The sequence below is a fragment of the Sorex araneus genome, chromosome 2 (genome assembly GCF_027595985.1).
Source record: "Sorex araneus isolate mSorAra2 chromosome 2, mSorAra2.pri, whole genome shotgun sequence".
Classification (NCBI taxonomy): Eukaryota; Metazoa; Chordata; class Mammalia; order Eulipotyphla; family Soricidae; genus Sorex; species Sorex araneus.
In genome coordinates, this window is record NC_073303.1 from 126,787,928 (window position 1) to 126,813,760 (window position 25,833).

The 25,833-nt window shown below is 54.1% G+C and overlaps 1 protein-coding gene and 1 long non-coding RNA gene across 2 annotated transcripts in view; one reads left to right on the plus strand and one right to left on the minus strand.

Moving 5' to 3' along the window:
• STK3 (serine/threonine kinase 3) overlaps window positions 1-21,586 on the plus strand; it is a 199,655-nt gene extending 178,069 nt beyond the window's left edge. The window contains exon 11 of the mRNA XM_055129423.1: window positions 20,762-21,586. Within this exon, the coding sequence (XP_054985398.1) occupies window positions 20,762-20,920 (159 nt within the window). The 3' untranslated portion in view covers window positions 20,921-21,586. The remainder of the gene's footprint in view (window positions 1-20,761) is intronic.
• Window positions 1,049-23,881, minus strand: LOC129402520 (uncharacterized). Its single transcript, XR_008628681.1, has 3 exons — window positions 23,600-23,881; window positions 1,422-1,560; window positions 1,049-1,321 (listed from the first exon to the last, which is right to left on the minus strand). It is a non-coding gene; the product is annotated as an uncharacterized LOC129402520 (long non-coding RNA).
• Between the last annotated feature and the right edge of the window lie 1,952 nt (window positions 23,882-25,833).

Genomic DNA, 25,833 nt, shown 5'->3' on the forward strand with positions numbered 1-25,833 from the left:
TGACCCATGGAGCACTGTGCCTTTCGTGTCTAGCATCCTGCAAGATTTCCTGATTTCCTTCCATCGTGCATCTGGGTGACAGTTCACGTGCTGTGTGTCTGTCTGGGCTCTTGTGGGCTCCTGGAAATCCTACATGAACTTCAGCCCTGTCGTTTGCCGTGGAGGGTGCAGCCGCAACCCCATGGCGATTGCGCACCCTCACCTCGTGTTGGAGGTGAGGCCGGGGAAGTGTGTGAATGAGGTGGGGACACAGGACTTAGATGGTGGCACCGTGTGGCGGCTTCCGGAGGAGTGGGGAAAGGACTCCCAGAACCTGGGCGAGAAAACAGAAGGAAGCCGGCAGGCAGAGCCGGCAGCTGAGCCCAGCCACAGAGCGCCCTTCCGCGCCACCGAGTCTTCCCTCCTTTCCTTCCGGCGGGCTTTGCTCATTTCCGTGGTGTAAGTTTAGTGCCGCTTTTGTTCAGTGTTTGCTTCTTCCTGCAGTCACAGGTGGACATGTTTTTCTTCCTCTTTGGCATTCTGGGCATGGAAGCCAGAGCCGCAAACGGGCAAGGCAAGTGCCCTGGCACTGCCCCCCGGGCTCCCTAGATCCCTTCTTTCCTTGGTTTGCTCGTCACTGCTATATGAAGGCAGCCCTGATGTCACCTGTTGATGTCACCCCCTGCAGCTTGGCAGAACTTGGTCACTGGCTCAAGCAGTTTGGGTGTTTTATTTATTTTTTATTTATTTATTTTTAATTGAATCACCATGAGATACAAAGCATTTCCTGATGAGGGTTCAGTCATATTCAGTCATATAATGTTCCAACACCCATTCCTCCACCCATGTACATTTCCCACCACCAATATCCACCCCCCCACATCCCTCTTGCCACCTCCCTACCCAGCCTGCTTCTATGACAGACCTCTTTCTCTCTCTTTCTCTCTCTCTCTCCTATCTCCTATCTCTCTCTCCTCTCTCTCCTCTCTCCTATCTCTCTCTCTCTCTCTCCCCCTCTCCCTCCCTCCCTCCCCCCCCCCACCATTTCCCGAACAATGTGAGCTCTCGATCTGGTTCCAGAGATGAAGCTTCAACGCACCGAGACTTCAGTTCTCAGAATTTTTTGTTTTCGGCCCTCCAGAGCCGACACCGCGCCTGCTCGGAGCACGGGCAGATGTTTGAGGAGCGAGTGCATCTGCCGCCGTCGAGGTGTAGGGCCCCACTTGGAAAATTGCTGTTGCATGTCTTGGCAGTTTGTTCAGAACTGAAAACTTTTCAAACTCACTGGTGTTTTGATAGATTAAGTTCAAGGCCACCTTTTGTTTAAATGATGTTTTGTTTTCTGTAATTAGACCATGCTAGGTGAATTAAGTATGTAATTAAAAACAGAAGGTTTGGCTAATTCCGAGTCAATGAGTACAAAATACAAGGTCATTACCCACCTCCAGTGAGACTGCAGATGGACAGCCCACATGGAACTGGTTAGGGGCGATTTTGCACGGTTGCTGTCCATGGCGGCTGGGTGCGAGCCACGCGGAGCAGTGTACCTGTAACGCACAGGACCCCCCTCGCTGGGCTGGGCTGAGGGAGGGGGGGGAAGCGAGAAAGATCAGAATCGATCCTCTGTCCCGAATGAAAAGATAGAACGCGCTCCTCCTGGTCCGGACGCAGGCCTTGTCTGGCTGCAAGGCCCAGTGCATGCACCCACGCCCACGTGGAGCTTCGGCGCCCTGCACCCGCCCCGCCTCCCTCCCGGACTCCTGCAGCCGTGCTGGGTGCGGCCCTGTGTCCTCAGAGCCCTTCCTGGAGTCGCTTCCCGACTCCTCTCTCCTGCAGACTGCTGGGGCGCCCACGGAGAACAGGCGAGGCCCCACCCTCTCCTGGAAGTGCCCAGATGTCCTCCAGCCTCCGGGCCCCCGCACCCCCCCACCTCATCTGCCTGACTGGCCGCTCTCTCCCGGGCTCACAGCTGTGCCTTGCTTTCCTCCAGGAATCATCTTACCGCCAAAGTCACTTTAGAGATGAGCTTCTCACCCCAGAGACACTCGCGGCGATGCCCCGCCAGCAGAGCCTGGGGCGCAGTGGCAGGCTGGGGGATGCCTTCAGTGCCAGGGCTCCACACCAGGCTTCAGGGCTGGGGGTTCAGTGTTGGGGCTCGGTACTAGGGTTCAATGCTGGGGTTCTGTATTAGGGTTCAGTGTTGGGGTTTGGTACTAGGGTTCAGTGTTAGGGTTTTATGTTGGAGTTCAGTAATAGGGTTCAGTGTTGGAGTTTGTACTAGGGTTCAATGCTGGGGATTGGTAGTAGGGCTCAATGTTGGGGTTTAGTTTTAGGGTTCAGTGTTAGGATTTTGTTTTAGGGTTCAATGTTGGGGGTTGTTTGTAGGGTTCAGCGTTGGGGGTTGGTGCCTGGGTTCAGCGATGGGGTTGGTTTTAGGGCTCAGTGCCACACTGGTACCAGGATTTGGTGTAGTGTTCAGGGCTAGCCCCCCCACGCCCACCCCGTTGAGGCTGCGGGGCCAGTGTAGCTATTGCGTCAGAGGCCGTGGTGCCAGGGAGTGACCCTGGGCCGGGGACTTCACGGGGACAGGTCACGTGTGCCCTGACTGCGGTGCCGTCTCCCAGCCCGAGAAGCTACTGTCCTGCTCCGCTTCTCCTTTGCCCTTTCCCTTCTGGCCTGGGGGAGGATCTCGACCGTGGGCTTCTGTACCCCAGCATCAGTTTGATTTCTGGTCAGCCATGGGTCTCGCATTTGCTCAGTAAAACGTGTGTTGAGTGTGTGCCACAGATCTTTCCTGTAAATTTATGGAACATCAAAAAGTAACCTACAGTGTGCTACACTGTGTCAGGTGGCAGGTAAACAAAATCCTCAGCCCTCTTTGTCCTCCAGCTCATGTTAGGTTTCATCTCAAAGGGCACAAAATTCTCTAAAGACTTTCTTTCTGGGCATTATGTTTTTAAAGTCAGGGGAATAGTTTGATAACTACTGACCTCGAATAAATGTTTTATTTTACTTTCCTGACTCAGGATAAGTATTTAAGAAGCAGACAGTGGCCCATTAAGGTGTCCTTCAGTGGGAGAATCTTCAAACCTGCAGCGCCCGTGTGCAGGGAACCTCGGTCAGTCTGCCTGGCAGGAGACGGGGCCCCTAAAGGTCACACATAACAAGACAGACACCCAGAAATGCAGCAGGCTAGCGGGGAGGGGTGCTGCATGCCCAGAGGAGGGGACCCCGGGAAGTGCAAGGAGTGGGTCTGCCCAATTGGGCTGACAAGAGGTCAGAGAGGACAGTCGGAGCGGCAGAGGCCACAGAGTGACCTGGTCCATTGGAAGGAGGAGGACGATGGGCAGAGGGAGGACAGGGATCCCGTCTGAGAACACAGCGGGGAGAGGGGGTCCTCAGGTGGTTCCCAAGACTTTACTTGATCAGCTGGGGCGGGGGTGGGGCGACGACCCATTGGCTGGTCAATAACGGGAAGGAAGCACCATGAGTCACGGCTGGGCACGTCAGCCAGGACACACGGTCAGGGGGACTCAGCATGGACATGTGAGCTGGGTCAGGGAGATTCAGTGTGGACATGTGAGCTGGGCCAGGGGGACTCAGCCTGGACATGTGAGCTGGGTCAGGGAGATTCAGTGTGGACATGTCAGCTGGGGAAGATGATCAGGAGGACTCAGCCTGGACATGTGAGCCGGGGCAGACGGTCAGAGGGAGTGAGTGACCACTCGAATATTTCCCTAGGAGCCCCCTGGGGTCCCTGCCCTGCCCGAGGCTTCAGGGCCAAGGCTGGGGAAAGCCTGGCCGGTGAGTGACACTACACAGAAGTCCGCAGGGCAGGAGGGAGCCTGGTGCACCCCCGTCTCAGAGCTGAGCACTGGAGTATTCTGTCCAGGCACAGGGAGGCACGTGGCAGCTGGAGATGCACTTGTTATGACTCCCCTGCCCTTTCCCGGTGCTCCCATCAAAGAGCCATCCATCAACTCCCAGCCTGAGCTGCCAGCACAGGCGCCGGCCGCCCCGCCCACACTCCTGCAGCCTCTCGAGAAGGCATCAGAGCACTGTTTTAGGGGCCACCCTTGCAGCTGTTACTCTCAACTGTGCACGTTTGGCTCCTGGACCCTCCTGGACCTTGTGCCAGCCCCAGCCCCTGCGCCCTCACACCCATGCTGAAGATCTAGGCAACATCACAGAATCACGCCTACTTGAAGATAGACCCACAGGGTGTTTTCACCCCCGCCCTCCTCGCCTCCCCTTGGGTTTTGGTTGCAATGACCGAGCATGGCACCCATGCTCGGCGCCCTGCCTGGCACCCCGCCTGGCACCCATGCCTAGCTACAGGTTGCGGTATTTGCATACTGGGTCCTGCTGCGTGCAGAGATTTGCACCCCTTCTGATGCTCACACAGTGCTCACACACCTGCAGTGTATGCAGCGCTGGCGATCAGGGCTGCCTTGGGTAGAAGTGGGACACGGGGATCTGAGCTTCTCACCATCTGCTTGCAAGGCTGGCACTCTTTGCCCTGGTGCCAGCCCTCTGGGCCTCGATCATATATGCTCTGAGGAGTGGAAGGTGCATATCTGCAGGAGTTCAGGGCTGCTCCCATTACGCGTGTCCTTTGAACAAACTCCTCACAGCCAGGAAGACATCATTTCCCTAGAACACTCTTTGGATCCTGCTTGTACAGGAAGACCCTTGCAGAGCGAGCAGGAACGGCAGCCCCCTCCGTTTGGGTAAAGGAAGTTGTCTCGCTTCACCCGCTGCTCTTGCTCTCATCCCCTCCGTCTTTGCCCACTCCACCCTGTCTTCTAATTGTACTGAAAAATTTAGAGATACTTCCCTCTCCTCTTTAGCAATCAGGAGTGGTTTGTTTGAGGCGGATGGAGAAGGAGCTTTATGGGAGGTTAGAAATAGCAAGTGAACAGGGTAGCAGTTTTGTCACAGTCACAGCTCTGTTTTTTAGAATACAATCTTTTAGGTGTAGACCATAATTTACATTCTTTCCTTTGCTGTCCAATCTATTTTGGAAAGTTTTATTTCAGGCATACGTTAGGAGCGCTCCCCTTTCTGTTCTTTGGAGGTCAGTTGAATTTTAATTTTGCTTATGGATTAAAATTAGCCTTTAGTTAAAGATGAGTCATTGCTTTAATAGGTAACATCTATAATAGGATTTCTTTTGGTGTTTCTAATTTCTCTAATATTTTGTAGAAAGGAAAGCTTTATGTGACATGTTCCTATATTAACACTATCCTCGTGGTTTTTAAGATGCTGTTTTGATTATTTGAGCCCATCCTTTGATAGAAATACCTTCTTGTTTTGAGGATTTGGGTTGAGTCTCCCAAAATTACCCTGACACTTGGTGAAGGATTAAGGAATAAAAATAAAGAGAATGAATGTCTTTCCTAATAAGTTAGGGAAGGGAACACTGGAACAGTGGGGGTGGGATAAAGTGCCTGTCACAGAGGCAGGCGGGAGGGAAACTGGGGACACGGGTGAAGGGTGGTGGGCACTGGTGAAGGGATTGGTGTTGGAACCACATACTCCTGAAACCCAATCATAAATATCTTTGTAACTCTGTAATTCACAGTGATGCCATTGGTGGGGGGAGGGGGAGAAGGAGGGAGGGAGGGAGAGAGAGAGAGGGAGAGGGGGGAGAGAGGTGGGGAAAGAGGGAGAGGGAGAGAGAAGGCAGAGAGATGGGAGGAGAGAGGCAGAGAGAGGGAGAATGCCTTTGTATTCTGTCAGCTTTAGGCCTGCAGGAGACACGAGGCCAGGTATCTGGTTTCTGTCCTACCCCTGAGTATGCTGTGTGGCCTCGGCGCGTCCTCATCGCTCTCCTGCAGTAGCCGTATATATCACAACATAATGGCAAAATAATGGCGTCACCAGCAACTGGCTCGGGGAAGCACAGACATCTTGCGGCTCACCCATTCTGTTGGTTTGTGTGGGTGGAGAAGGGGCCACTGACAGGTAGGGACTCACCACCAGGGCTGTCCCCGGCCACTACAAGGCACTCGATCCACCCGCCATTCCCTTGGCTTTTGTCTCCAAAAAATGCAATCCAGTAGTTCTACTTCGAGGCGTCTACCCCGCGGGCCCAAGAAGTCTCCGGAAAAGCCATTGACACCCGTGGGTGTACTACAGCGCTAGTCACAATAGCCAGAACCTGGGAGCACCCCAGAGCCGAGCACAGAAGGAAGCTGTGGTATCTCGGAGCCAGAGGGATAGTACAGCGGGGAAGGTGTTTGCCTTGCACGTGGCCAACCTGGGTTCAATCCCCAGCTCCCCATATGGACCCCCGAGTACCGCCAGGAGTAATTCCCGAGTGCAGAGCCAGGAGGAAGCCTAAGCAGTCACGTGCAGTTGGCTGCTGCAGGGATGCATCTGCACACGGTCATGCTGTGTGCAGTTAGCGGGAGCCGGACATGTAGAATAAGTCTCTAACATAAAGCAACCAACAGGCAACAGACCCTGAAGACTGGTCTTCTGTAGGAAACTTCTCACTGCAGAGGTACCAGTGGGGTGGGGGAGAGGGGATAGGATAGGAGGAAGCTTCTCACTGCAGGGGTGCGGGGGGTGGAAGGGGGAATAGGGCAGGAGGGGCGGGGTGGGAGGGGGCTGCCTCTGGTGGAGGGTGTAGTGTTGGGATATTTTGTGCATGAAATCTGGTCCCTCATCAGTATTGAAAATCACAGTGCCTAAAAAAATCTTTTGTTGTTGTTTTAAAGCAGAAAAACATAAAACCAGTGAAACCACATTCTGACCCCTTCTTCCCCTCCGTCGTTTCCAAACCTGCCTCTGGGTAAAAGGTCACGGCAGGCTCAGCCACAGAAGTCCCAGGAGTGGTCAACGTCCCCTCCGCCTCACGTCTGTGCCAGCTCATCCCGGCCGCCTCCGAGGCCCTTCCACGCTTCCAGTGCTCTCCCACTGGCAGAGGAGGCAGGTTGGCGGCTAGTCTGGGGGACTTGTAGCCGTTGCCTTTCAATGTTCTGTGGGGTCCCACTGACCCACCAGCCGGGAGAGTCACTGGCTTAGGGTTTCTGTTTCTCTGCACAAGGCACTGTGAAGCCAACGCAGCTGTTGCCTTCGGGAAACATGCAGGGCTGTGGGTGGCTGGGGCAGTGCCGAGTGGGGATCGACCGAGTCACAGAGCAAACTGGGATGTGTCTTAAACCCGGCAGGCGAGGGGGAAGGGGCCAGAGTCAGCCGTGATCTCTCCCAACTGTTGTTTAGTAATTTGAAAGACCCGTTTAAGACAGAAAAATGAATAAAATGCAAATACTGCAGAGCAAGTGAGAAATACTCTCATTTTCTGTGTAATGTAGAAAACATTACTAACTAGAGACTAGAGTGGTAGTACGCCGAGAAGGGCACTTGCCTTGCACACGGCTGGCCTAGGTTGGGTCCCCGGCACCCCATGTGGTCCCCAAGCCCCATCAGGGGTGATCCCTGAGTGCCGACCGGGAGTAAGCCCTGAGCACCACTAGGTGAGGCCCCCGAACAAAGCAAAAGAAGAAAATATTACTGACTAGGAAATCCAAATTAAACTAGAATTTATGAATATTATTTGAAGCATGCCAACGAGATAGCTATATATACTCTAAAGATGTTTCTACTTAGGATATTTAAAGATTCTATTTATTTATAGCACAGACGTATAAATCATCTACAACATACACAAGAAATTTGCCTAATTAAGCAAATGACGACTTGTATGAAGTGAACCATGGAGCCAGACAAGAGGCAGTGGAAGAGTCTAATAAAGGAAGCTTGGCAGTGTTTGGGGGTCCGAAGAGCAAGTGTTTTACAGTAAACATTCCCCCCCTTTCCAAGCTACTCCCCATCATTTATCAATTCCGGTTCAAGTGTCAGTGCATTTTTGGTTTTGTGTTTTATTGAATTTTGTTTGTTTTCATTTGCCAAACCTGACAACATATTTCTAATGAGTTTGATTAGAGGAATAAAGCAGAGATTTTTTTCCTATGTTTTGGGGGAGGATATCATGTGAATTACTTGAGTGTGAACTAAGTTTTCTAAAGTCACAATACTCAAAGCATCCCTGTAGATTTTTTAAATATATATATGTATAATAAAAGCAGAATTTCTAACATTTAGGAAAAGATATAATCAATAACTACCATTCAGTGTATTGAATGCGATGTCGGTACAATCAGCTAAAGAAAACTTGTGAGGAAAGTGTCTTCCACATCAATTAAAGGCTAAATGGAAAGTTAAGGGTAACAGGAAAAGTGTAGATGAATCGATACGTAATCCTGATGTAGGCAGAAAGACTCTTAACAAATGAGAGTAAAGTCAAGAATTACTTTTCTTTAACAATTTGATTTTGAGTTTGATCTTGACTTGAATTTGATTTGATCACATACGATTCCAAGCTTCTGTACGACAGCAATAAATCAACTCAATTCGAAAGGGCACATAAATCTGGAAGATGTGTTTCTAATAGGCCCACACTGCCCTGTGAAACGCTCTCATGCATCCACGACTTGGAGAAGAGAAACATAACTCTGTCGGACAGGGCCGGCGGCCTGGTGGGAGCCGCATCAGAGGCTCTGCAAATGCCTGATACTCTTCTACCTTTACCGAGACGTGGCCTCAAAACCCGTGTTTGTGCAGCGGAGTTTTAAGTCTCCTTTTGGAAGTGGGGTCTGTTCCTGGGCCGAAGCGCTGCCCCCGGAACTCAGCCTCTCTCCCTTGCTCAGCAGGGGCGGGGCAGACCCTTGTTTGGGAGCCGGGAGGCGGTGGGACGGCCACGGAAGTGAGATGCGGAAGGGCCAGAGACCGAGTCAGGACCAAGTACTGGCTCCTGGCCTCGGCCACACTCACTGCCTGGCAGTTTGAGCACCTCCTGAGCACCATCACAGGAGTCCCCCAAACAGAAAGGCTTATTTGTGTCTTATATTGGGAACATTTGCTTAGTGTTTAACTCAGGCTGCTGTGCTTTCATCAGCCGGTCCAGCTGCGTAAGCTCCCTGGGGAAGCCGCCACGGCCAATGGCTCTTCCTGGGTGGGGCGGGGGCACCTCTCAGGCGGTGCTCGGTGACCCTGAGCTGCTCCAGGCCAGCCCTTTAGGGAGGGGTGGGAGTGAGTGGACAGAGGAAGGAACTTAGCCGGGGGTATGTGTACTTGCATGTGTGTGAGTCTACTATGTGTGTGTGCACGTGTGTCAGTCTACTGTGTGTGCCTGTGTGTGAGTCTACTGTGTGTGCATGTGTGTCAGTGTATTCTGTGTGTGCATCTGTGTGAGTCTACTATGTGTGTGTGCGTGTGCGTAAACCTGTTCTGTGCGTGAGTCTACTGTGTGTGCATGTATGTGGGTGTGCATATGTGTAAGTCTACTATGTGTGTGCATGAGTGTGGGTGTATGCATGCAGAGTACATGTGTGTGCATGTTCATGTACATGTGTGTGTGTTGTGATGGCAGCCCTTTGATAAGGGGTGGGAATGAGTGGTCCCAGGGAGGAATTTGGGGAGGGGAGGACACATCGCATGTGTGCCTGTGTGCCTGTGTGTGTATGCATGAAAGTGTGTGTGTGAGTGTGCGCGCATACATACATGCGCCTCCAGGAAAGCAGAGTAGCATATGTACAGATGCAGAAGGGGGCCATGATTCGCTTAAGTGAAATGAAAACAAGTTGTCGGGTAGAAAAACAATCTGTTTTTAGCAACAGTATCCCTGCATGCGTGAGTGCTCACCCACGGTGGGGAGAGGTCTGGGACTCATGTGACACGCTGCCTCCCCGGGACACTGGGTGGCCAGGCGTGGAGTGTCAGGAGTGAGTTTTCGCTGTTATCTTGGGCACAACTTTTGTCATTTCTAAGTAAGCAATTAAAACGTCAGTGGTTCCGCTGCCCGCGTCACTGACGCCCGAGCCTCAAGCTGGAACTGTGGGAAGGGCAGCTCGGCCCTCCCCGCCGTTCTTCGAAATTGTTTTCTTTGTTCCAACCCCTGCAGGTCCTTTTGAAAACTAGGACTCCAACGGCCTCTGTGGCCTCTCTGCCGAAAGCCGGCCTTTCCCTCGCTCCCAGACGCCCCAGGAAAGGTAGTGAGAAGCCGGCTGGCTCCCGGGGAGAGGAGGGAACAGACTGAGTTTTCGTGGGTCAGCCTTTCCCGCTGACTTCAAACACCCTCGTTCCCTCCCTCATGCCCGGCCGCCCAGCCAGCCGCTGGCAGACAGCATCCTTTGAGCACAGGCCCAAGCACAGGTGCCACCGCGAAGAGCAGCCGAGCTAGTCCTTCACCCCTCGATCCCCGGGCCCCCCCTGCCCGCTCCGTCCACATCCTTTCACCAACCCAGGAAATGGACTTTGACTCCAAGTAGGTTTTCTGAGGCCTTGGAGTCTCGGTTATTTTCGGGCCGTTCCTCAAATTCCTTGGCGTGGCCCAGCTGCCAGATCGTGTGTCGACTTCCTGCCACGTTTGGCAGGCCCTCTGCTCACGCCTTTCAGACAGGAGAAGAAGAAGACGACTTGAATGTATTGATTCTGAAATTTGTGATTGCTTTCTAAAGTTTCGCGCCCCCCCCCCGCCCGGCTTCTTTTGAGCGGGGGATAAAAATACCATCCAGGGCAGAGCGCTCTGGCCCAGCCAGTGCCAGGGCATCCAGGGAAACGTTTTATATGATTAATATTGTGTGGCTAATCCAGTGGAGAAAATCAATTTTCCCCATTTTAACCGAGGAGCGCACGGCCCTCCCATGTGAACGATCCAAGGGGCCTGCATCCTGGGCTCTGACCGCCTTTCTCGGTGCCACGTCCCGGCCGAGGGGGCCCTGAGCTTCATGCACACCCAGTGCCCTTCCCTCCCCCGGCAGTGGCCCACTCCCGGCGAGCCAGCGTTAGTGAACCATCCTCTGCCCGGGTTCGGTTGGAAAGGTGCTTCCTTCTCACCTCCCCGGCAGTCGCCCCAGTCTGCCAGAGGGTGCTGGGGCGCTGGCCGGGCTTTCCCCCACCCCCTGTTCTGAGCCAGCGTCAGGGCACGTAAGACTCGGAGACAGGGGTCTTGAAGGTGCACCCCTCACTCACATGAGTCTCCGTCAGGTGACTGTCAGCCCTGAGTTGGGGCCACCTGCCCCAACCTTTCCCTCCCAGGAGTTCCCGCTGGGGCCCCGCCAGCTGTCCCGACACAGGGACCACCGGATCTGTGGCATGCAGCTCAGAAGCACAGCACGGAAATGCCCGGGGGTAGGGGGGCACTAGCTGGCGTGGGGCCTGGGGCAGGAAGGAGGGCAATTGTCTCGTACCCTACACTGCTCCCCATCTCCGTGCAGAGGGGCTCACCCCCTACACCTGCTCTCCGGCCTTTGACCGGGGCTGTCTGCAGACCTGAGCACGGGCCTTGCTGGCTCATGGACCCTCCAGCCTCTGCCCAGCTGGCCCTGGGAAGCCAGTTCCCGCCCAGACAGGGGGTCAGCTGCCAGGGCAGGAGGGGGTGGCAGGACAGAGGTGTCGCTGACCAGCTCCGCTGGCTGCCGTCCTTCTCCCAGGAGGATGATTGAGTTGTTTCTCTGCGTGGTCCTAAATCCACTCCAGTGGAGATAAGACCCTAACCCCATGATGCGACTCCCCGGGTGCTCTCTCAAGTGGCAGCTGACTCTGGCGTTATTAATGGCTTCTCAGTGACTCACGGGCTGGGTGATGATGAGTCAGCCCTTGTCAATACCTGCTGTTAGCAGTATTGGGAAATCAGCAAGCACCACGAGTTGGTTGTCAGCCACTTGGCTCTTTAATCAAGAAGGGCCAGGGCCGTAGTTGGTGGGTAGGGCTTTGCGCAGGGTTGACCTGGGTTTGATCCCTGGCGCCCCGTCAGGTTCCCGGAGCACAGAACCAGGAATGGACAGAGCCCCACGGCATGTGGCCTCTAAGAAAAGGGATCGGGAATCACGCACTTGATCTTTCAAACTCTAAAGTTTCCCAGCATCTGGCCCCAGATGAAGTTCCATCATAGAATTAAAGAGAATCCTAGTGAAAAACAGATGCCTTCCTCCCCCAGACAGCACGTTTAGAGATTTCTGGGACAGGGGGCCCCGTCTTTGTGCCCTGAGCATACGTGTCCATCTTAGTGCTCCGCTCTGGACAGCCACAAGGAAGAGTGACCGGTGCACGTGGAGCACGACGTTAGGAAGTGCAACCCCCTGCGTGCTGAAAGCAGATGAAGGGCCAGATGTGACAGCCTCTCAGCATCTGTATTGCAAACCACAATGCCCAAAAGGAGAGAGAGAGTATGGCGGAATTGCCTGCCGCAGAGGCAGGGGGAGGGGCAGGGTGGGAAGGAAGGATACTGGGGACATTGGTGGTGGGGAATGTGCACTGGTGGAGGGATGGATGTTCGGTCATTGTATGACTGAAACTCAGACATGACAGCTTTGCAACTCTCTCACGGGGAGTCAATGCAACAAATAAATAAATAATTTGCAGCCCAAAAAAAGAAGGTGCATCAGCCATTGACTTTAGTGGGGGTCCCCCTCCCCAGCACCCTCTCGAGGGCAGAGAAAGGAGTGGCCCAGAGCACACAAGTGTGGGGCCCGTCTTCCAGAGCAGAGCTTCTGTGCTTCCCGCTGGGGAGAGTTTGCTCCCCGCTTCTGGGACAGCGGACATGGGCACCGGGAGGGGGACAACTGGACTGGCCGCTCTCCGGACCCCAGGGCCTGGGCCTGGCACCTGGAATTCCAGGCCACCAACTTCCTGCCTTGATCATTTGGGTTCTGTTTGCTTTGGGGGCCCCACCCTGCAGTGCTCAGGGCTTTCTCCGGGCTCTGCATTCGGGGGGGATCTCTCCTGGCAGGGGGTCCCTCAGTGGTGCCGGGAACCAGATCTAGGTCAGCTGAGTGCAAGGCACACGCCCTCCCCACAGACCCGTCTCTCTGCCCCAGGCGGGCTCCCTGCTCAGCTCAGCTGCTCCTGACTCAAGTGCTCCCGACCAGCCATCTTCGGGACTCGCCTGTGGAGGGCGGGCAGCACTCGCCAGCATCTCTTAGCACGTCTAAAGGAAGCAGCGGACGTGGGGGTCACGCTCCCGAACTCCCAGAGTCTGGCATGCTCGCCAGCCCCGTGTGCGGTTGGCCCCTAGGCACTTTGGCCCCTGGGGGCCTGCACCCACGTAACTGGGGGGCCCAGCCTGGTCCTCTTTTCCCTGTGGCTTCTTCCTGTCTGGTTTGTATTTCCTCCCCCGGCGAACGTTTTCTAGTTAAGCCCCGTAATTACTGTTGGATTATGCGGGATTCTGCTAAAGCAGAAATAAAGTACAGCCAAATTTTCTGGTAAAATAAGTAAGATTTTTTTCCTTTGGGTTACTGTGACACCCCCCTGCCCCCCGAAGGACAGAGCACTAAGATAAATAGACTAAGGAGAATTAGCTTACATTCAGTCAGTTGTGACGACCGAGGACTTGAGGAAATCGTGTTACGGAAGGAAGTTATTCATCAAACTTAGCATTAATCTTATCTGTAAAGCAGCTAGAATAATGCCTATTTGCAAATGTATCTTTCCCCTTTCACAGGATTCTGATGGGGCCCTCCGAGACCATGTGTGCAAGTTTGCTTTATAAATTACTAAGATTTCAGATAGGGCTGGAGCGATAGCACAGCGGGGACCACCTTGCACGTGGCCGACCCAGGTTCAATTCCCAGCACCCCCTGTGGTCCCCCAGCCCCCACCAGGAGTGATCCCGGGGCACAGAGCCAGAAGTAAGCCCCGAGCACCCCTGGGTATGGCCCCTAAACCAAACATTTATTTTAAATAAATTACACTTTGGAAAATACTAGACCTCAGTCTCCCATTAGGGGTTGTAAACTCTCCTTCAGCTGAACCGTGCTTGCGTACAGGTGATCCCTGGGCCCGGGCCCCTCCGTTCTTGGCTGGCACGTGTCTAGCCTGTGAGGCTCATGTGGGTTCTCGCCAGTGTGCTTATGAGGCAGGGGCCATCCCCTGCGACGCTTGACCCTCAGCAGAGAGCTGAGGCCGGCCGGGCTGTGGGCTGTGCCAGGGATGGGATGAGGGCCTCGTCCTTGAGAGGCACCTGCCCCTGCCCTGTGGCTGCCTCTAAATCCTCTTTAGGATCCCAGAGGAACCCTGCTTCATGGGGGCGTGGGGGGTGCAAACGATCCTTGTGGCTGGTAACCCAGTGTCTGCCACTGTGCCACGTGTAGAAGCACCGGCCCGGGCCAGAGAGAGAAGGTGCAGGGACAACCCTGGACTGTCCCCGCACTGCATCCCCCCACCCACCCGGGCAGCACTGAGTACCGCCCTGTCGACCCCCGGCTGAGGGCAGCCCCGGAGGCTGACCCCCGCCCCCCCGGAACCTCGGGGTCCCAACAGCACTTTACACTCAGGCCCTCGTGTGGAAACGCTGGACCAGTGAGGCCAGAGCTGCCGGGAGTGGCGGCCCCCTCCCCCGACACGGCTGGGGCCTCCCCTCCCAGAAGCAAGGAAGGAGCAAAGGCACAGCTCCGACCTGCCTTTCGGGAGCGAAGTGTCTGAGCACGCGAAGTTGGAGCCCTCAGCACAGGGCCACGCCTGGCGCTGTGTCGGGCACGCGGCCTGGGTCCCCTCTGCGGTGAGGAGGTTCAGAGGGTGCAGAGAAGCCGACCACCGCCTCCCTGAAGTGGCATCTTCCAGGGCACCTTTTGTGGGTTGGTTTGGGGTTTGGCTGTGCTCACGAATCACTCCCAGCAGTGCTCAGCGGGGGCGGGGGGAGGCCCATATGAGATGCCGGAGACCGAAACTCAGGCCAGCGTGTGAAAGGCTAACACCTCCCCGATGTCCCTCTCCAGCCCCTCTTGGAATCATCCTGATAGCTCGTGAGGGTCCCCGGTTACCTTGACTAATTTCCTGCCTGCCTGTTCTCAGCAAGCAGCGGTATTGGCAGTAAAGAGAAGGATTTTACGTGTGCTACGCTTTAAAAAAAAGAGAGAGGAGAGAAAGGAAAAAATGAAACAGAAAAGAAGCAAATCAAAAATTGGGTTGGGGGTGAAGAAAAATTGCCAAGTGGGTCTCGCTTGCTCTTGGTGTCAGATCTGGCCACCAGAGGGCGCGAGGCGGCCGGCCTCTGCCCTCCCTCTATCACTGGCCTGCTAGTGGCCCGGGTCTGCCTTGCTTCCCGGGGACCAGCCTCGAGGCTGACCCTGCCCCGCCCCTGCGCCGTACTCCCTGCAAGGCCTGGATCTCTGCAGCCACAGCCTTCCTGGCAGAAGCACTTGGCTGGGGATTCTGCAGGTGGGGCGATGCCCTCTCTGTGCCCCCTGTCCTTGCCGCTGCCAGCGGCGTCCCCGGGAGTCCTTTTCTTAATGAGACTCAAGAGGCTTCACGGGACAGTGGCCTCCTGTAGGACCGGGCAGCCTGCAAAATACTGATTCTCACCACTGCTCTGGGCTTGGGGAGGCCGTGGCTACTGTTGCATCGGAGTGCCACCCGGGGTGGTGCTCCCTATTCCTTGTGCGTGGGGTGCTCAGGGACCTCCCGCGTGCAGGGCTTGTGCCAGCCCTGCCAGCTGCCTCCGAGACGCCCTCTGGCCCCGGGAAGGCCGTCACTGGCTCAGGGCAGGGAGGAACGTGAGAAGCTCCGGCTGCTCCTGATTCAAGCCGGTGTCGGGCCAGCCGTGGAACCGGGATTTCCGGCCACGGGAGCATTAGGAGATGGCGTGCACGAAAGCTGCCGGGGTCGTGGGAGGCCTTCTGCTTCCCCCTTGTCAGCCCGGTCCCCACTCGCGCCGGGGCGGGCAGGGGAGACACCGGGGCAGGGTGCAGTTACAGGAGCATGAAGCATGGCTGCAGGCCGGGAAGATGCTCGAGGGATAAACGTTCCTGTCTGGGGGTCAGGACTGGCCGAGCATCGGGATGTTGCTGGGGTGGCAGAGGATGCGGGGTGGGCTGTGGCCCCCCCTTTCCAACCCACACGGTGCTGCTTTATTCCTGTCACGCATCGTGCCTCTGGGGGCGGGAAGGCGTGGCCCCCGCACTGCCCTCGTGGGCCCCCAGGTCTCATCCCGGGTCCCTCAGGATGCCAGATGTTAGCACAGCCGCTCTGAGCAGCTCTGCTCCCCCCGGGGCCGAGACACAAACAGCACGGCTGAGAGTTGTCAGCGTGTGTCCCGTGGACCAGAAAGATGGCACTGCCAGGCTGGCTCGCCTCGGCCTCATCCTGCCCGGGTGCAGTTCCCGGCCCTGTGTACGGTTTTCTGAGCCTGGAGCACAGGAGTCCGCCCTGAGCACTGCCACATGAGGCCCAGACACAAACTGGGAAATAAAACCTCCCAGAAGGCCCGAATGGCTCCTCAGGGCTTCTGCTTGGGGTGGGGCGGGGGGCTCTCCGGGCAGCCTGGGGTGGCGCAGGAGGCCCAGCCTGGGCCGTGGAGAGCAGGTGGGAGGTCGGAGTCGCTGTGTCAGCCCTGCCCCCGTGGCGCACGCGCAGGCTGGGGCAGATGGGGAAGGCATGAGTCAGGAGAGTGCTGGCAACCCAGATTTTTTGGATCACAGGCCACTAACAAGGTCTGTCGCATCTGTGCGGTTTATCTCCACGGTTGCTAGGAAGAGCCTGGCTTCCCGGCAAACACGGCAAAGTTGCACAAGCCCTTCCCGGACAGACGGACGGACGGACGGAGCATCTGGGGAGCCCGTTGCAGTCCCATGTGCTCAGTAGTGGCTCTTGACACCCTCATGCTGTCACCGTGCCTGCGGAGTTCAAAAATTCGTTTTTCTTTGGGCAGTATTCACACCTGCCCCTTTTCCCTCTACTCCTCCTTCCCCCCGCCCCCTCCTCCCTGTCAGCATGCCCACCCCCTCAAGGCTAAGGGTAAATTCTCTGACCTAAAATGAGGCATGGGGGGGTGGCAGGGCGGAGCGATAGCACAGTGGGTAGGGCATTTGCCTTGCACGCAGCCAGCCTGGGTTCAATCCCCGGCATCCCATATGCCCCCCCAAGCACCACCCGGAGTAATTCCTGAGTGCAGAGCCAGGAGTAACCCCTGAGCATCACTGGGTATGACCTAAAAAAGCAAAAATATAAAATAAAATGAGGCCTCAGGCCAGAGAGATGTTACCACAGTTAAGGCCTTGCACTCAGCCGACCCTGTTCAGCCCTGGGCACCACCTAGGATCTTTCAGGGTGTAGCCCCCCCACTGCTGCTTGGACCCCAAATGTCCTAGAAGAAGCCAGTGTGGGGCCAGAGCGATAGCACAGCAGGGAGGGCATTTGTCTGGCACGCGGCCAACCTGGGTTTGATCCCCGGTATCCCATATGGTGCCCTGAGCACTGCCAGGGCTAATTCCTAAGTGCAGAGCCAGGAGTGACCCCTGAGTATCGCCAGGTGTGACCCCAAAAAGTAAATTACTAATAATAAAATCTTTAAAAAAAGAAGAAGAAGGAGCCAGTGAGGGGGAGGGGGCATGGCTGCAGTGGAGGGGGTAGGGGCTGGGCTGTCTCTGGGGAAGCCCCGAGGGTCTGTGTCAGCCTCCGCCCTGCTCCCTGCCTGTCGGGGCCACCCTGGAGGACTGCGGACTCCCCCCAGCTGCCCCTCTGTCACCCCCGGGATGTCACCCCCGGGAGGCAGATGCAGGCCGACTCTGGGGTCAGAGTGAGTGTGGGGTCTCCTCCGGGGCTGTGACTGGGGGTGCGTTCTGTCCATGCCCCACCTTCAACAACAGCCGCCCCCAGCCCCCCAGCCAGCCTCGCGCTCCTCCAGAAAGCCCACGTTGGTGAGTGACTCACTCCCTCCCTCTCCTCCACCCAGACTCACTCGGGGCCCCCAGGTAGGACGCAGAAGCGGGCATAGAGCCAGAACGTGCTGTTCTGGGTGCACACTGGCCTGTGCCCATGGAAAGGGAGGGCAGCTACCCCGGGACACGCCTCTGCCCGCAGGCACACACGCGCTGTGCCTCCTCGGTCCTCTCCTGTCCAGAAGGGCCGGGCGCCCCCCCGCTGCCCAGACCCTGCTCTGCCAACAGCCCCTCCTGCCAGGCATCCCTGCCTTGAGCCGTGCCCAGGGACACCTTTCACGGGCCTCCCCTCGCCTCTCGGAGCCTTTAAACTGAGGCCCCGGGCCAGAGGGGCAGCACTGTGGGTACGGCCCACACCACTGGCCCTCCCCCATGCCAGGGGCCACACAGGGTCGGCCCTCTGAGCCCAGCAGGTGTGACCCCTGAGCACAGAGCCACGAGCAACCCCTGAGCACCGCTGGTGTGGCCCCAAAACACAACAAGAACGGGACCTCTAGTGCTTAAGACAGCATTTCACAACTGAGGACAAGCGGCCCCCACCCAGCCAAAATTTAAATTTGGTTTAAAATTTGGTTTAAAAGATGATTTGGTGGATCCTTTGGTTTGGTTTGGGGGACCATGTCCAACCCAGGGTAGCCCAGGGCCACCGGCGGGAGTCATATAAACCTGGGGGGCACACGAGTAGGGGCTCAACCAGGTGAATGAGGAACCGCAGGAAGGAAGGCTGAGAAGCATTGGCTTAAGCATATATCACACACTATACATATACACACACACCATACACATACACACACACCACACTACACACACATCATATACATACACTATACACCACAGACTATATACACCACACACTGTATATGCCACAGACACACACCACACACACCATATACATACATACACACCACACATACACACATACCACATACATACACTATACACCACACACTATATAAACCAAAGACACACACCACACACACCATATAGATACATACACACCACACACACCACACATACACACATACCACATATATACACTATACACCACACACATACACACCACATACTATATACACCACAGACACATACCACACATACCATATACATACATACACACCACATACACCACACATACACACACACCACACATACACCACACACACAACACACACTATACACACACCACACGCTACACACGACACATGTACACACCACACTATACACCACAGACACACACCACACACACACCATATACATACATACACACCACACACTACACACACACCACACATACACACACATTCTCTCTCACACACACTCACACGTATCACACACATATCCCCACATACATGTTCTCTTTCTCACACCTCCCTCACCCCAGGACTACAGGGGGTCATGTCTAGGTCCATAAGTGTCCCCCCTGCCCTCATCTCACCCTTCACACCCGCTGTGTGAGACCATGGGCTTCTGAGAGCCAGAGAGAGCCCAGTACCACACGGTACCCGCCAGGTGCGAGCATGCTTTCAGATTCTGTACCTCTTTACTTTTTTTTTTTTTTTGCTTTTTGCTTTTTGCGTCACACCCAGTGATGCACAGGGGTTACTCCTGGCTCTGCACTCAGGATTCACCCCTGTCGGTGCTCAGGGGACCATATGGGATGCTGGGAATCGAACCCAGGTCGGCCGCATGCAAGGCAAACGCCCTGCCCGCTGTGCTATCGCTTTAGCCCCTTTACCTCTTTACATTTAACCAAAATTTAAATTTTGGTTTAAAAGATGATTTTGTGGATCCTTTGGCTTGGTTTGGGGGGGCACACCCAGCTGTGCTCAGGGATCACTCCTGGCGGTCCTTGGGGGACCACATCCAACCCGGGGCAACCGAGTCTAAGTGTGCGCCCTCCCCGCTGTCCTGCCACCCCGGCCCGGGCAGATATCTGAGCCCCACCGCCAGCTTTGCTTTGCGGGCTCCTTTCCGAAGGGGAGAGTTTTGGGTTTCCTCCGGCCCCGAGGCGCCCTGAGCTTTTTCAGGAAACCACTGCAAAATACACAGACACCCACGGGGTGCTCCAGTGGCCACCAGCCGCTCAGACAGCTCGAGGGCCGAAAGGACCAGCATCAGGGCAGCGGGACTCCGAGCTCGGCCCCACTGGGCCCTCACGGGTCCTCCCGGCAAGCATGGCGCGGGGCACAGGCACCAGAGGGACAGACCAGGGGACAGGACAGCTGGGTCTCCTGTCTCCGGCCTTGTGTGTGTGTGTATATGTATGTGTGTGTGATTTTTAAAATTTTCATTAAAGAATCATGATTTACAAAGTTGTTGATAGTTGAGTTTTTAGTAGATAGCCTTGTTTGCTTGTTGGGGGGGGGGGGTCACACCCGGTGATGCTCAGGGGTCAGTCCTTGCTATGTGCTCAGGAATTACTCCTGGCAGTGCTCGGGGGACCAGATGGGGTGCCGGGGATCGAGCCCAGGTTGGCCGCCTGCAAGGCAAACACTGTGCTATGGCTCTGGCCCCGGGTGTGTGTTTTGACACCTGACCCACCCCCAGGCCAACTTCCCTCCACCCTCCCCCAGCCCTGCCCGCCTACCTGCCCCACCCGTCAGGGAGTTCTGGGGGTCAGCAGAGAGCTCTGCTTTCAGGTCACCGAGTCTATGCTTTGGATCTCTGGCGAGCCCCCTCTCCCACGTGGCCCAAACAACTGTCACCCCAACCCCCCTTGCCCCGCTACTTCCCTTCCTCATCTTTCTTCTTCTGATTTCTCTCCTTCCCTGTCCTCCTCCGCCCTGAGTCCTGGGGTCGGGGGGTTCCGGGCCTCCCCCGCTTTACTGCATCACACACCTGGGCAAGGAATGTGGCGGACCCCTTGGTTCTCAGCAGCTGGTCTGCCCCCGTTGCCCCTGCCCCCTGGAAGCCGCATTGGACACTGTCACCCTGGCGCTGGGCGTCCAGTGGTCCGGTGCCGGGAGGAGTCCCCTGCACACTCCCTTCGCCCGTGGGCCCTCCGCTCCCCCGGCTCCTGGCCTGCACTCACGGCTCCTTTCCCTTTCCTCCACCAGCTGAAAAACCTCAGTCTGGAAGAGCTGCAGATGCGGCTGAAGGCGCTGGACCCCATGATGGAGCGCGAGATCGAGGAGCTGCGGCAGAGATACACGGCCAAGCGGCAGCCCATCCTCGACGCCATGGACGCCAAGAAGAGGCGGCAGCAGAACTTCTGAGCGGCAGCGCCCCCCCACCCCCCCAAGGGAAACAGCGTGGCCGGGCCCGGAGCAGCCAGAGGGGCGCGGGTTGGACCCTGCTGGCTGTGCTCCAGACTAGTGATGGTACCGACAGTCACACCTTGCCCATGCCGCCCACCCACACTAAAATGGTCAGATTTCGACTGTGTGCAAAGCCCCCGGCTTCCCTGTACAGCCCCGAGGGGCTTTACGGGACAATATTCTGTGTTGTTATCTAGTATCCTATTTATTATATCCCCTTAGGTCAACTTATTTATTTGTGCTAATTCACTTCCTTCTGCTTGGTTAAGGACAAGATCAGGATGGTTTTGGTGATGGTAGAGAAGTAGATAATCATGTACAATCAAACAGATGCCTTAAGCGTGGCGGGCGGTTGGGACACATGCCTTGATTTCTAGGGTCATTTTTTTAAATAGAATTAAAGCAATAATAGCCATCGTACCCAACTGGGTCCCCCCCTTTTTTTTTGTACTGAAGTGATAATTTCATTTTTATCTTCTGAAATTTTAATTTTTTTAAAAAAAATTGTTTATGTTTGGTACAAATAGAGCTCTATATTTAGACAAAGCTATAATGTCTAAAACCAAAGAAATCACTGAAATCCTTGCACCAAAAAGAAATGTGTGGAAATTACTTTAAACGAAATAAAACCTGACTACAAATATAATTGCATATTCTCATTCCGTGTCTGCTCTCTGGCCTGCCAGCTCACCATGGGAGATCAGCGACCCCGGACACTCTCGCCACCCTCCTGGTACCTTTGGGTCGCTTTCACTTGTTTTCTAGGAATTGGTTAAGTGGCAGAGACATCTGCCGCCAGCTCTGCAGGCCTTTGATTTCTGGTGGACTAGAAATAACAAAGATGAGAGCCAGTGGGGAGGAAGCTGTGCTCCGCTGAACGAACACCTCTGGGATGGAACTGGGACCCAGTCTTCCGCAGCTGACGGGCACCGTGCTGGGTCCGTGTGGAGCCGTCTGTGTAAGGTCGAAGGCCGGATGAATCTCAGGGTGCCACCCAGGATGGCTCTCTCTCTCTCTCTCTCCTCTCTCTCTTCTCTCTATCTCTGTCTCCTCTCTCTGTCTCTCTCTCCTCTGTCTCTCTCTCTGTCTCCTCTGTCTGTCTCTCTCTCCTGTCTCTCTCCCTCTCCTGTCTCTGTCTCTCTCTGTCTCTCTCTGTCTCTCTCTCTCTCTCTCTCTCTCTCTCTCACCCTTCCTTCCTCCCTCCCCCCACTCTCCTCACCCCTACTCCCTCCTGTCTTTTCCAGGTGAGGAAGGAAAAGGCCACATCATATCCACCCTGACAACAATCTCTCCCTCATGTGACTTCACCAGTCTCCCCCACTGTCCCATAGCTAGCAGTGACAGGGTAGGTCAGCCAGCAGCACCTCTCAGAGCCTGCGTGACCTGAGGTACAGGGAAGGCCCTGTGAGTTCTCTCAGAGCTAGGCCCTGACACGCGTTTCAGAGAATAAGGGACAGAGGAAGCACCAGAACATTTCAGGATTATCTGCTTTGTAAGTTCTGCCTTATCTTCCCCCCACCACCACCAATTACATAAATAAACAAAGGGAACTTAGGACCAATTTTGAAGAACCAATTAGATGTGGAGGAAACCTTCCCGTCTAGTTCATTATGATTAAGAGTTTTCTAGTTATTCTAGTGAGTTTAAGAGGAGGGAAAAATCTCTTAGCTCAACCTTGGTTGCTGAGAACATTCCAGAAATAGGAAGTGTACTTTCTACCCACCCCCGTCCTTCAATAAATACAGTTACTGTACACGTAAGTGAAGCTAACAAGTGAAAACTTCATCACATGCACCAGTGTGTGTGTCTGTGTGTGTGTGTGTGTGTGCACGTGTGTGTGCATGCAGGCATATGATCCTATATGATCCTATAAAAGGGAGGAGGAGGGATTTCCATGACTTAACGAATTTCCATGACTGAATTTTCTTACAATACACTTAGCTTCTTTAGCCAGGATAGTTTTATATTTGATATAAGCTAATTTGACCAATAAAAACTAGAAAATAAAGTGCATTTGTTTAAATGGATTCAAGAATGATAGCACCTATCCTTTGAGACTGTCTGACACCAGGCTAAGCCACCTCACGTCTGTTCCTTACGTGCTCTGACATTATTACACCCCTGAGGTCCCAGACCACTCTCTCCTCACAGAAGGAATCTATAGCTTCTCTAGCGGAAATTATATAATGCATGAATAAGATGTTATAAACTTAGTCACAGGAAATCTTTTCAAATTACTGACACGTTAGCATTCAATAGCAATGCTATTTTCGTTTCCTATCCTGTGTGTTCAAGATTAATGACTAAAATGAGTCCTGAAAAATACTAATGATATATTCCAAATAGAGCATCATTTAAAAAAGTAATCACTGGAGTTATGTCACATTACTAAACTGTTATTAAGTGCAGGCACTTAATTAGATATTTCATCAAAAATGCTATTTTGGAATAGACATTCCTTTTTTGGCTCCAAAGCCTAGGAAATGGGGAATCTACTGAGATCCCTGCTTTTCTCTTCTGTGGGAGCAGTCTGAGGAGACGGGCCCCCCATTGAGGTGGGCTGGTGCCACTGAATGGTGCCATTTTGGAAGAACAGCCCCAAATCCATACCCCTGTTCCATGGACCCCGTCACTCACCAGAGTCTGAGGTCCTCTTACTGGGCCCGCAGGTCCCCGAGAGCAGACACTGCATCCCTTCTTCATTCCTCACAGCGTTTCTCAGGCTGGTGGATGTCACTGGTAGGAAACAGTCTCACAGAATGCATTAAACAAGCAAAAATGTGTCGGCTTAGGGGCTGGAGGGAGTACCAGGCAGCTGACCTAGTTTCAATCCCCAGCACTGGATGTTCCCCGGAGCCTGTCAGGAGAGATCCCTGAGCACAGCAGAGTGCGACCGGAGAAGCAAACAAGTAAAGATCCGGCTTAATCCCTTCAGCTCTTCCTCTCTCCTTACTTGGTTATCACAGGACCTGGGCGAATGTTTCTGGTCAGCACCTACTATGAAGCTATGTGTTTTGATTCATTGTCTGCCTCCTCTCTCCGGACAGCACTGCTAGACAGAGCCCTGGCTTGAGAACGTGGCATAAGTCGACAGTGCCAACCTCCTGATGTCCCTTGGCAGAGAGAGAGGGAGAGAGAGAGAGAGAGAGAGAGAGAGAGAGAGAGAGAGAGAGAGAGAGAGAGAGAGAGAGAGAGAGAGAGAGAGGAAGAGCGACAAGCAGACGTGCATGTTTTGCAGGCGGAAGGTTCAGGCTGTATCCTCGACACAGGTCCCCCAAGTACTGCCAGTATGGACACCACTGGCTATTGCTCCCCCACTCCAAAAAAAAGAGTTTCCAGGGACCAGAAAGGTAGTACAGTGGGTAGGTTGCTCGCCTTGCAGGAAGCCAATCCAGATTTTGATCCCCAGCCCTGCCAAGAGTGACCCTTAAGCTCGGAGCCAAGAGTGCTCTGAGCACTGCCAGGTATGCCCTCCTCCCAAGAGAAGATTTTTCCAGTAAAACATAGGAGAAGACCATTGTTGGCTCATTCATAGCTTTCCTCTAATCCATTGGAACCTTTGTTTTCTGAAATAGCATCTTTTTCTACAAGTAGGAAAAAAAACAGGCTTTATTTATTTCAGTTCTCACGATGAGTTGTACAAGAGGCATACAATTTGGAGTTCTTGTGTCTTTAAAGGTATGTTCCTGGGCGGGCTAACAAAATCTAGGTCTAATAACAAGCTCTTTAAAGGAAAGTTAGCCAGATGGTAGAGATACCTGGTATCACACGCTAAAGGTTCTACATTTTAAGAGATGCCAAACCACGAAAGTGTCAGGTTTAACTGGTCTTTAAGCTGACACCTCTGTGACTTACTTAGGAAGGAGCCAGCCAAATCCTCGGGCTTCCAAAGGGCTTCCAAAGTGCTCCAGCCACGCGTGATATGCTCCACCTTATAAACTGACCAGCTTCACATCTCCGTGACTAACCTCGAAGAGAAGAACATCCAGCGACAGAACCATCCCAGTTCCACAGCTCCTGGAGCACACAACTGCATATGTGGCCATGTGACACCTTTAAATTTCACAGCATGGACAGCCCAATGGGAGCGCAGCAAATTGAGTAGGAGATAAGAAAATTGAGGAAAAGCCACTGAGCTCAAAAGAGCAAAAATAGTAACACAGAAGACTCAGCTAGCAACAACCAGCTCGGGAAATCCTCAGATGGAGCAGTTGTCACAAATTCTCTTTCACTGGACTATTTTTTGATAATTCCACTTGCCCGTTTTGTTGTGATCAGGAATATAAAGTAAATTATTTCATGCCCGCTAAGGGAGCAGGCTTGGGCAGGTAGGTGGAAAACCGGGGACACTGATGGAGAGAAGGTCATACCGGTGGTGAGACTTGGTGTTTGGAACACAGAATGCCTGAAACGACCGTATTTTCAACAACTTTGTAAAATACAGTGTTCAAAGAGCATTCAAAGCCTAAAAAGAAGTTAAAGGTCCTGGGTTCAAATTCCAGCTCTCCATTCTACCCGTTGCTCAGGGTGGAAATAACTGCCCGTCTATTTTTCAGGTTCATAATCTGTGCTGTACAATGACGGTGAGCATCGACCATTCTAGAATGTGTGAAATATGTTACAGAGCTCCAGCATAAGGCATGTCAATAGTAGCTTAAAAACAAAAGCCAAGATGAATTCCAGTTTAGCATAGTGCATTGTTTTAGCAAGAAATGAAGAAACGGGATCTGCAAATTGGGTTTGATAAGCAAGTTTATTTAATTCTTTTATGCATGAACGTCTGCTCTCCAGCCTGCCCTCCGTGTGGTCTTGGCAGGACCTAAGGTTAGTTCCTGGGTGGATTTCCTTTCTGCAGGAAGCCCAGCATGCTT